The sequence below is a fragment of the Carlito syrichta genome, unplaced genomic scaffold, assembly GCF_000164805.1.
Source record: "Carlito syrichta isolate Samal-C Ts95f unplaced genomic scaffold, Tarsius_syrichta-2.0.1 Scaffold303576, whole genome shotgun sequence".
Lineage (NCBI taxonomy): Eukaryota > Metazoa > Chordata > Mammalia > Primates > Tarsiidae > Carlito > Carlito syrichta.
In genome coordinates this window covers 154,387-166,612 of record NW_007247672.1, presented here as the reverse complement: position 1 = coordinate 166,612, position 12,226 = coordinate 154,387, and the positions used below count along the sequence as shown (strand labels likewise).

General features: G+C 46.1%; 1 protein-coding gene across 1 annotated transcript in view; it reads right to left on the bottom strand.

Moving 5' to 3' along the window:
* Positions 1-11,562: 11,562 nt before the first annotated feature.
* The window catches only part of PTPN18 (protein tyrosine phosphatase, non-receptor type 18), a 13,314-nt gene continuing 12,650 nt past the window's right edge, over positions 11,563-12,226 (bottom strand). The window contains exons 14-15 of the mRNA XM_021712664.1: positions 11,957-12,221; positions 11,563-11,759 (exon numbers count right to left, since the gene is read on the bottom strand). Coding sequence (XP_021568339.1) covers positions 11,692-11,759; positions 11,957-12,221 — 333 coding nt within the window. The 3' untranslated portion in view covers positions 11,563-11,691. The remainder of the gene's footprint in view (positions 11,760-11,956; positions 12,222-12,226) is intronic.

The window sequence follows — 12,226 nt, the reverse complement described above, 5'->3', positions numbered from 1 at the left end:
GAAGGCTGAGGCAGAAGGATCGCCAGAGCCCAGCGGGTCAAGGCTGTAGTGGCCGGGAGCGGCCACTGCACTCCAGTCTGGGCGATGGAGTGAAACTCCAACTCAAAAAAGAAAAAGAAAAGAAAATCTGGTTTTGCTAAATACCACCTTGTAAATTCCAAAGAAAAATGTATAGCCGTACAACCCGACTCCCTCCCTTACCTAAACTAACAGATAAAACCCCTGTCCTCTTTTTCCAGGTTGCTCAACCTTGGAGCATTAGCCCGCTGAGTCAGCCAGCACTAATAAAACGCTACTTCCTAAGATAGGTCGGTGTCATGGTCTCTGTTTTCCCAGAACAGCGCATGCCTGTAGTTCCAGCTACTTGGAAGGCTGAGGTGGAAGGATTACCTGAGTCCAGCAGGTCGAGGCTGCAGTGGCCATGAGCATGCCACTGCACTCCAGCCTGGACAATATAGTGAGACTCTGACTCAAAAAGAAAAAAGATTAAAGTAAGTGAAAGTACTTATTCTTAAAATTACTAAGTCCATGGGTCACTAATGGTGTACTGCCTGATTATACTTAGTCACAGGCTCCTGTGAATTATTTCTTTAACAACCAGACAACATTCTCCCCTTTCTTCTACATGATAACAATTGCTACAGCTAAATCGTCTTAATTGACAAAGGAAATGCATATCTTCTTTAACTATTATGATCTTAAATGTCTGAAATGACAATACAAAATGGAATAATTTCTGCAGTGAATGACATTTCCTGGGTCTACTAAAAGACCTCACTATAAGTAAATATGTACATACATATAATTATGAACATATATGTACACATATACACGTAACGTATGAATATTGTTTTGAGAGGAAGATGTTAATGGGTTAAGAAATAACCAAGCCTGAGTCAAAGTGCATTGAACACTAACAGTTTCTATTTTTGCCTAGGCAAGGGACCATTGTTTTCAAAATCTATACATACATGTCTGAACAAACTCAGCTTGGTCCCACAGAATTTACAGAATCCCACTGTGTAGACAACAAATTTCTGAATTTAAAATCACTGAACACTAGATCAGGAGGATTATTTCACAAAGTCAAAGCATGGGATATTCTATGGGTCTTGATGTACACGAATTTAGTCTAAAGTGAAAGGCAAATGAGTAAACTAGAGCAAAATCATTGCATTTCTCATGCTTAGAAGAGCAGGCCGGGCTCGGTGGCTCAGCCTGCAATCCCAGCACTTTGAGAGGCTGAGGCGAGTGCATTGCCTGAGCCCATGGGTTCGAGACCAGCCCAGGCAACTTGGCAAGACCCCCCCCCCCGTCTCTACAATAAATCAAAATTTAGCCAGGTGTGATAGCGTGCACCTGTAGTTCCGACTGCTTGGAAGGCTGAGGCGAAGGATTGCCAGAGCCCCAGCAGGTCGACACTGGGCCGTGAGTGTGCCACTGCACTCCAGCCTGGGCTATAGAGTGAGACTCTAACTCAGAAAAAAAAAGAGCAGATCAAGAGCCAGAAAACATGATCTCCTCTCTTCTACATGAGGGATGAGCAATCTCCAAAATGTTAAAAGAATAAAGATCTTCTACCCACTACCCACCATGACAGCAGTATCTTACCAGACATGGGAAAATGAATATCTTCTTTAACGATTGTGTATTAAACCTTCTTAAATTACAATACAGAACAGAATGATTTCTGGGCCTAGTAGTAGGTCTTAATAAAAATGAATATGCACATACCTATAACTGTAAATATATATATAAATGAATATGTACATATCTATAACTATATATATACACACACATATGTATCTGAGGCTGTCAACTTAGTGTAAGGTCTTTCTTTTACAGGAAAGCTGTTAGCTTGCATCTAAAGACATAGGGACACAGAAGACCAATGTCTGCTATTTCTTAGAGGTTAGGGAGAAACAAAGCTCATAAGACTTGAATATATGGATCTTACTTGCTTTTACAGGCTTTTAAGGAATCTATTCTGTTAATGGCAGCCACGCAGTATTTTCTCCTCTCTTTTAAAAGAGGAGTGAACGGTCTCCAAAATGTTGAAAAAAATAAAAATACTTTCCACCCTCTTTACTTTTACAGCTGAATGTATTCTACTAGAAATGGAAAGGTGACTATCTTCTTTAACTGTTATGTTTTAAACTTCTTCTCAGAAATAGTAGAGTCCAGGCTGCTGTCTAGAGAATATAATACACACAGGGCCTAGGAAAACACAGCATATATGAATTTGTACATACACACATTTATGAACACATAAATATTGACACTGTCTTTGGAAGGGGTAAAAAAGAGCCAGGCCTGATTAGAAGTTCACTGAGTGCTTAGAGAGCTGATTTTTGCCACGGCAAAGGTTCATTGTGTTGTGACCGAGTAAGTGAGAAGAGGCCATGCCAGCAAGTTGAGTCTAATTAATTATGAGTCCTTTATTAATGCGCAGGTCAAGAGCAGGCAAACGCCAGATAAACTCTTGACAAGCTAGTGCAGTTTGTGACAAGTTTTTATAGGTAAAATTTGCAGTGTTGGCTACATAGCAACTTAGTGACCATAGTAACCATTACTAACAACCTGGCAACCAAAATGGAAACTTTTGATTATTAGGGAGTTTTGATGAATTTCATGTCCTAGGTATAGCTGGTGCCCGGAAGGTCCCTGGAGTTCTGCCAACAAGGTATAGTTGAAGGTAGTTACATAGAGACAAGGTAGAAGAATCATTGCACAATGGAGTTACCTTGGTTAGGTCACTGATGAAATATAAGAACAAAATATGAAAATGTAACAATGGGGTTTTGCAAAGCGTAACATTTGATTTCAGTTAACAAAGCATACAATTACATGGAACTTATAGCTAAGGAGTTTTGTAATAGCAGGAAATGGTCAGCACAACCTGCCCAAAGGGTACAAAGCTGGGGCTCTGTGGACATGGGAATGTTACTGTAATCAAACATAGACATTGAGGAGTGATTCTTAGGTCAGGCAGGCAACTAAGATGGGAGTTTTAAACAAAATGGGGTAAGCTGGTTGATATTATTATTTTGCTAGCAATTTGATTTTATTAACTGATTTAGCTCATTTCAATTGCTCAGGTGTCCCTCAGCTAGAATTAAAATTAGAGTCCTGAGGCTCTTAGCTGGGTATATAGCCATCCCTTCACAGCAAGACAGTTCACTTGCATCTGAAGGCAAAACTGAGAAGCAGAGGGTCATTGATGAATGACCTCTGTTATTCTTCGTCTGTTATTCTTAAAGGATCAGAAAGGTCCTAAGTCCATAGGGCACAACTGGTGTACCACATTGTCGTACTTGCTCTCATAGGCTTCCAGGGCACCCATTCTCTCATTAACAGTCAGCCAATATTCTCTCCTTTTTTCTAAATGCGGAGTGAAGAGTCTCCAAAGTGCTGGAAAAATAAAAATCTTCTCCATTCTACCATCCGCATCAATTGAATCTTCTCATTAGACGACTATCTTCTTTAACTATTAAGTTTTTAAACTTCTGAAACAACAATAAAGAACAGAATGATATCTGAAGTGAACGACACTCACTGGGCCTAGTAAAAGACCTTACTAAAAATGAATACATACATACATATAATTGTGACTACATATTCATATGTAATATATGTATATATGTAAAGTATAAATATGAAAAGTGTGTTTTGAGAGGAAGATGGTCATGGAGAAGAAATAATCAGGCCAGGTTGAAGTACATTGAACACTAACAGTGCCCGTTTTTGCCCAAGCAAATGATTTTTTTTTTTTAAGTCTATACCAACTTGTGTAAGCAAGATCTGGCTAGTCTTGCTGGATTTACAGACCCACATTGGGTAGACATAATGGATTTCTGAATTTAAAACCATTGAATGCCAGGTCAGGATAATTATTCGACACAGACAAGAAGTAAGGGAAATGGTACTGGTCTTGACATACACGAGATTACTCTAACGTGAATGGTCAGTGAGGACACTAGGTCAGAGGTCATTTCTTTTTTCACCCTTAGCAGAGCAGTTGTAGGATATAAGCCTTACAGCTTAATTGGGCCTGTCAGAAGGCTCAAGACATCAGGAGAAAGATTAACTTTCAGGCCTTCCCAGGCCAGTGAGGAAGAAAACAAAACAAAACAAACAACAAAAACAAAGCCCTGAGGCACTTAGGCCATAAGCAGGGCCTTGCTGCCTCTCAGGACTTCACAACCTAGGACAAACACACACTATGCATAAATGAGAAATCAAGTCAGAGGATGGTGAAAGCAGAAAGGCGGTAGGAGTAACAGCTGCAAGCAGATGTCGCCAGAGACCACCCTGCTTGGAAACTAACAGCTGAGCCTGTTACTGTGCCATGGATGCCAAAGACATGAGACTACTGGGGCAGAATCAAAGGTACAAGAGCACAATGTCTGCATTGGTTCCTGACCCCTATGTCCCATGGGAGTGAGAACACCTCGCACACAGTGGGCTACATCAAAGAAGAGGAGTCCTGAGCTCGAGAAACATTTCAGAGGGAGACATTACCTCCTGCAAAGATTCCCTGCTGCAAACAGCTGAGAATGGCACAGTTCATGGATGGCCAGGTCTTGCACTTTTGAACACCTTATGTTTGAGTTTCCTGTGGTTGCCATAGCAAATGAACATACACAGTGTGACTCAAAACAAGACATTCTTCCACAGTTCTGAGGCATGGAAGTGTGAACGTGAGGTGTGGGCATGGCTGATTCCTTCTGCTGGCTGTGCGGAAGAGTTTCAGGCCTCTCACCTATCTCCTTTGCTAGTTTTGCTGGCATTCCAGGATTTGTAGACACATCGCCCCCATCCATGTCCATCTTCAGTGGCCTTCTCCTCCCTTTCTGTCTCAAGTCTCCCTCTCCTTTGTTTTTATAAGGATATTAGTTATTGAATTTGGGTCCATCCTAAATCCAGGATGATCTCATCTTGAGGTGTTTAACTCAATCACATCTGCAAAGACCCTTTTTCTAAATAAGGTCACTTTCACAAGTTCCAGGAGTTAGGACTTTGACATGTCTTTTGGGGGCTGCCATTCAGCCCACTACCCCCAGCAAAGACATGGAGGAGAGCAAGCGACCCATGGAGGACTGTTTCTCCCAACACTGAGCAGCTTCTTAATCAGAAGATGGTTTTCAACGTCAGCCAGGGCAATGATCAACATGAACAAAAGCATGGGTATGGAAAGGCAAAAGGCACATTTGAGACAAGGCCTCCTATTTTACTAGCAGTTGGGGAGTCCAGGAACAAGGAGCGTGGGACAAATCAGCCTGAGCCTCCTAAGTGACAGTACAGTTCAGGCACTAGGAAGGCAGTTGCGACCCAAGCAAAAGCTACTGTTTTTTTAGTATTAATTTTTTTTATTATTTTAAAGATGTGGGGTGCAATTCAGGGTTAGGTATACAAATGTTCATTATGCAGGCACCCTTGTTGACGAGGTGTGCCCCCCTCCCCTGGCAGATTCCCACTACCGCCTTCTCCCCCACCGCAACCCCCCACCACCACCCATGGCAATTTCCCACTACTGCCAATCCTTTTCTTAAAGTATTACGATAATTGTTCAAGGCCCGCTTACGAGAACAACCCCATACCTTTAAAATAAAAAAAGTTTTTTAAAAAGAAAAGCTCGTCTGTGACCCTTGCCAAGAAGGCCCAGACATGCAGCAACACAAGAGATCCAGGGAGACTTGTTCCGCAGAAGTGTGCAGTGATGTCAGAAAACAGGTGCATCCCAGGAGATGAGGCTAGAAAGGTGGCAGGGCTTTTTTGCAGGACCATGAAAACCATGGCAGCAGGCTGGCATTTATTCAGAGCATAAGAGCATCATCACCCGACTTCAGGTGGAACAGACTTCAGGGAAGCAAGAGTGGGAGTGAGGAGACTAGTTTAGAAAGGCCAACGCCAGCAAGGAATGAGGGTGGTGGGAGCAGAGAAGGTAAAGAGGCAGTCCGATTCTGGGAACATGTTGAACTGACATAAAAGTGCCAACAGATCATGTGGAGAGGATGCTGTTAAATGAAGCTGATTCCAAGGTCTGGATCACAGAAGTGGGAAGGAGGGAGCTGCTGTTAACTTCCTTCCCACCTTAGGGAAGTCATTCTGGGTGAAAACATCAGAACTTCAGTTTGGGAAATGTTAGGTCCGAGATGTTCAGGTGGAGATGAGATTTGGAGTTCTGTGGTCTACGAGCTTAAAGAATTTGGAGTTGCCAGTGTTTAGAAAGAATCCAAAGTTTTGCAACTGGGCCAGTAACTGAGGGCATATTGGAACAGAGAGCCGAGGCCACACATTCAGTCAGGGAGGTGGAGAGAAAACAGCAGCAGGCAAGAGTGGGCAGGAGGAGAGGAAGAAGGTGAGTGTGGGGTCCAAATATTCATACAAACCCAGTTTCCAGGAAGGAGGGTGTCCCGCAGCTGGCTGACTGTATGAGAGGCCTGGGTAACGCACAGATCAGCGCTGACCCAGCAGGGCAGGTTCACAAGAGTGGTGGGAAAGACAGGAGACAGCATGGGGTTAGCTCTTTTGAGGAAATAAAAGGGTCCCCTCTGGAGTGGGAAGTGGGGTCCCACATGCAGACAAGGGTTCGTGTGCAAGATGTTTATTTGGGAGGCAGCGGGGCATGAAACAGGGAAGGGAAGGCAGACTGTGAGGGTGTGACATCACATCAGCTCCCAACATGGGCAAGCCAAGCACAGTCCTGGGAAAGCTCTGGGATCCTGTTAAAAAGATACATCTCAGAGTGACCTCAAGGGGGTGGGGCTGGCGATTTACCCACCCCCATCGCACACTGACAGAAGGCAGCTGGACCAAGGGGTGACTTGTGATCCATCAAGAATGCAGCCAGGTGGAAGCAGAGGCCAGCCCCGAGAAGGGTGCCATAATGGACGTGGGTCCTGGGCCCAGAATGGTACAGGAGGGGATCTGGGTGCATTGGAGCAGCCTAGAGGTCCAGAAGCCTGAGGATTTGAGAAGCCAGTCACGGGAGGCTCTGGTTAAAAGCGTCTTATGTTTTTATTTTGCAATGTGATTTGGAGATTTGTCCATAACGGTGCATAGAGGCATCCTCATTCCCTTTTCTTTTTTTAAAATACAGATGCATAATATTCCATTCTAGCATTTATTTAGCCAGAACCCCACCAAGGCACATTTACAGTGTTTCTAATCTCCTGCTGGTACAGACAGCGCTACAAAATCACCATTTTGAACTTCTGTGAGTACCCATGGAGGATAAATTCCTAGAAACAAAATTTTGGGCTCAAAGGGGATGTGCATTTTTAATGTGAACAAATCCTATGAAAGTGCTCTCCACAGAGGCTGTATGAATGTCTACATCCACTGGCCATATGTGACAGCATGTTTCCTCATATCGTAGCCTGTACACTGCTATTAAACTTTGTGGTTTGTTTGTTGTTGTCGTTGTTTTGAGCCAGGGTCTATTAAACTTCTTGATCTCTGATAGTATAAGTGAAAACATCTGTCAGTATAACTCTTAACTCTATTTTTCATGTTTCATATTGTGTATGATAGAAAATTTTGCACATTTTTAGTTTTTGTACTTATTGAATCCTAGGAGCTTTTTACATCTTGAAAAATTATTGCTGTTTGATCTCAGCTGTAAGTTTTTTTTCAAGTTTGTCATTAGCTTTCTGACTTTGCCTATTGTGATTTTTGTGAGATTGAAATGTTTTGATGTATTAAATTTTATCCTTACTTTTTGCCTTCTGAATTTTGTTTCAATTGTTAGCAAAGATTGCTGCAACCCAAGATTAAAAATCTTCCATAATTTCTTCTAATAGTTGTATGATTTAATATTTTACATTCATTCTTTAATGCATTTGGAATTTGTCCTGTTGTAAGCATAAAGTTCAAAATTATTTTTTCCCAAATGACTACTTAATTATCTCAATACTGTATTCTGAACAAAAATTTTGGCCACTGATTTAAAATGAAACTGTTAACTAGTGGTCAAACTAGATCCACTGGATTTTAAGCAGAAAAATGCACAATCAAATTTACTTTTATTTATGCTTGAAGTAGAGCTTTTGATATTAGTCCAATGATATAGTAGCTTTTTATTCTGGAGATGAGACTTCAAAAATTCAAGTATCTTCTTTCTTTGCCCTTTGTAAATATCCAGATTTGCTCTTGCTCCAAATAACCATGTGCGGCAACCCTGTGATAAAGGTAACCTTACTGACCCCATTTTACAGACTAGGAGATTGAGCCAGAGAGAAATTAAGAAACTTGCTCAAGGTTGCACAATTAGTAAGTGACTGAGTTCAAACTATTAACTACTATGGTACATGGCCTTTAAGTTTAACATTAAATGACTCCTTGTCCACTGCAGTTGTTACTAGGCTCTGCAGAGTGGGGATAACAAGGTGACATCTACTGTGGGCTACTCTGAAGATAACGTATCATCCATAGACATACCAAGCACCCTGTCAGAGATAGCTCGTGGTATTCATTTAAGGGTTAGGACCTTGCATGAGCAAAGCCATATACTTCTATACCACCAAACACGGATTCCATCATGGTTTTATAAAATCATCATGGCTTTGGTGTTGCCTGGATATTTGAATCTCCAACTAACAGCTGTAGTGTCTGGGTCTCATTTTCACCAGTAAAATGGGTGCAGTGACAGTACCTACTTACCAATATTGCTTTAGGATCCAGTGAGCTAAGGCATGGCTCCCTGCCTCTGCTCCCTGGTCTGCAAGGCTGGGCATCTCCCCACTCAGTCGGTCACAGGGTTGGGTTTCCTCAATTTCAGCAGAACTGCTGCTCCACTCCCTACCCAGCACGTGCAGCTAAGAATTGCGTACACTTCAGCCTCAGTCAACCCCTACCCCACCCTCCCCCTTCTGGTTTCTGGTCTCTGGACAAACCCAGAGACTGGCTCCAGCCAGCATGATCTCCTCCCACAGGCGGAGTAAACTTCCTCACACTGCCACGGTCCTTCCTTCCTGGTCCTCAGAACAATGAACTTAATATTTCCGGCATTAAACGTGATTTATATTCTACATGACACCTTGATTCAGTGCTCCCAGCAGCTCTGGGGCCTCCTTCCTGACTCTCCACAACATGGTCAGCCTTTTCACCTGACAGTTGGGGCTCTAGAGGGTGCTGCCTTCCTGTTTCCGGGGAAGCCAGAGAAACCCACATTTCTCTGCAATCTCTGCTTTCTGTGAGTTGAGCAGCTTCTTCTTCTTTTTTTTTTTTTTCAGTTGGAGTCTCTCTCTGTCGCCCAGACTGGAGTGCAGTGGCCGCTCCTGGCCACCGCAGCCTGGACCTGCTGGGCTCCGGTGAGACTTCCGCCTCAGCCTTCCAAGTGGCTGGAACTACAGGCGCGCACTACCATGCCCGGCTGATTCTTTGATTTATTGTAGAGATGAGGTTCTTGCCAAGTTGCCTAGGCGGGTCTCGAACCCGTGGGCTCAGGCGATCCACTCACCTCAACCTCCCAAGGCGTGGGATTACAGGCTGAGCCACCGAGCCTGGCTGAGCAGCTTCTTGTGCAGAGACCTTACAGCACCTGACAAACCAAGTCACTGTCCAAAGGCCCTCTGTTCAAGGAAGGCACGCTTCATCTCCTTCTGCCAATACCTAAAGGGCAAATGACTTGTCCAGGACCCCTGTGAACCTGGGGGCCCAGTGCAAACTGTGGTCTGGCATTTGTGGAGAACGGTGTAGGCTCCTGAATAGGCACCTGACGCACTCTTCTGCTTGATTCTCACAACCCGATGAGGGATGTGGGCCTGGATGGCAAGTGGCTGGCAGAGACCCTGGTGGTCCGTGGACATCCAAAACACTGGGCAGACTTCCAACAGCCTTGGGCAGCGCTGTGCTGGATGGGATGGCTGGAGTCTGCCTGGAAGAATCTGATGCTGTAGGACAGACACTGGCCTGTGTGGTAAGAAGAGGCACAGAGCAGGATCGGAGTTTTGGAACAGCATGTGCAATTTGGTCTTGTTTCTCCATGTGGGCATCTGGCTGGTTTGGAGTTCTACCTTTCTGCGTGGGGGACTGCTTGACTGGGTGGTCCATCTATCTGACCTACCTGTTTAGCGGGGAGTCTGAACGGCTGCTGTGTTTCTGGTGAGGGGTCTGCACTGTCTGAGGGTCGCAGCAAGCTAGAAGTCAGTCTATCTGGGGCCCACTTTTCTATGTAGGTGTATCTATCTGGAAGTTCATCATTCTGTCTGTCTTGTGGCTGGTCTGTCAGTGTGGGGATTGGTCCATTTGTCTTGTCAGGCTAGAGGTCTGTGTAGCTGGCTGCAGATGTCTGCCAAGCCACAGTCTGTCCAGCTCAAGGGTTGGAGGGTCTGTCTGGCTAGGCTTCTGTGTAAACAGCTGAGGGTCATTCTGGTTGGGAATCTTTCTGCCTGGGGTCTGTCTAGATAGGGTCTCGCTTGTGGGGTCCATCTGTCTGAATAGAGATGTGTATGAATATCTACTCATGGAGGTAGAGGGCTTGTCTATCTGGAGTCCACTTGTCCATCTGGGTGGGTCTGTCTACCTCTCTGGTTGAGAATAGTGTGTCTGTCCTGCTGGGAGCACACCTGAGATTCCATCCACCTAACAGGAGACCCGCCTATCTAAAGGGCTCAAAAATCTACCTGCTAACAGAAATGAGTCTGTCTCTCGGGTATGCTTCTGCAGTGTTCGCTCAGCTGGAAGATGGTCTGGACAGTGCAGGATCTATCCCACGTGGATGCTTGAGGGTTTATCTGCCTGTCTGGCCAACTGACTACCTGGTAGGCCACCCAGCTGTCACGCTAGCAGCAGATGCATCAATGTGTCTGCCAAAATGTGGGTTCTGTGTAGTTGGCGGGGCTATCTCCCTGTCTAGGGATCCACCTGTCTGGCTAGTTAGGAGTTTGGCAAGCTGGCTGGGATGTCTGTTGGGGTTCTGTGTGGCTGGTGTCTGTCTGGCTGGGAGTCCATCTGGATAGTCAGGAGTTTGGCCAGAAGTTCTGTCATTCAGCCTCCCTGGGGGATAGGAATGGGGGTCTGTCTGAGGAAGTCATCCAGCTGGGGATGTTTGTATCTGTCTGGGATTCTGTCCAACTAGGGGACCATATGACTGTCTAGCCAACAGTGGTATATGTCTTTGGGGAGGCTCTGTCTGTTTGGTGGTCTCTCTGGCTGGTCTGGCTCACGGACCAGGAGTTCATCAGTGGACTGTCCCTCTGAAGGTCTAGCTGTCTTGGGAACAGGCTGTCCAGCTTGATGGTCTGCTATTCTGTCTGGGATCAGTCTGCTTGACTGTGATTATGCGCAACTTGGATCTGTATGAATGGCTAGGAATCCATCAGCCCTCTCATGGTCCTTCTCTCTGTGCAGTCACCTGTGTCTGAGTGAGTGAGTGTGACAGTCCAGTACGTGTTGACCGGAGGCAGTCTCTGGAAGCTGCCTATTCTCTTCACAACTCAGGGGCCAGATCCCTTCCTGACGTTGTTTCGAACCTTTGTGCAGCCTCGCCAGCTATTATATCCCACCTACCTCCCCCAGCCTCCAGCCTTGAATGCCAGTCACTGCAGCAAAGCCACATTTCCCACCCTGAGAATCTTTTATTTTGGTCCCAGTCTAGTGTTTCCATTCTCAACACATGCACAGCTGCAGGTGGTTGTCAGCACTCCAGGGCTCACAGGGAGGAACAGGCAGGCGCTGGCGCAGCACTCACACGCGGGTCCACTCTGCAGGAGGGTCTCGGGGCCCTTTCGGCCTCCCAATACGTAGGTTGAAGCCTGGGAGAGGAAGGGTGCCGTGGTCTCATGTTGCTGAGGCGTGCAACCTGCAGACTGCCATCCCAACGCCTCCAAGTCTTCCCGGCTTACCGCAGCCACACCCACAGGCTTCAACCCCATGCTCCACCCCGAGTCTTCAGCCCTTGGGGTTCACCCAAAGCTGCAGAGTTCCAGCTTCGCGGGCCTAACCTACTTACCTAGCCCACCGGCCTGAACTCCGCCCGCCACGTCCTCGTAGGCGCCAGACCCGGCGGGACTTTGTTCGGCCGGAGCTGCGGGCAAGAAACGGCCCCCACGGCTCAGCTCGGGCAGCCCGCGGAGTCCCGAGATCCGCCCCCGGGTGGGCGAGCCAGGGGCGGCGCCCGCGGGAGAAGGCGGCCCCAGGGCGGGACCACGTGCCTCCACGCCGGGACCGGACAGACAGGCCGGAACCGCCAGAGGCCGAGCCCGCCGCGGGCCACCCTCGA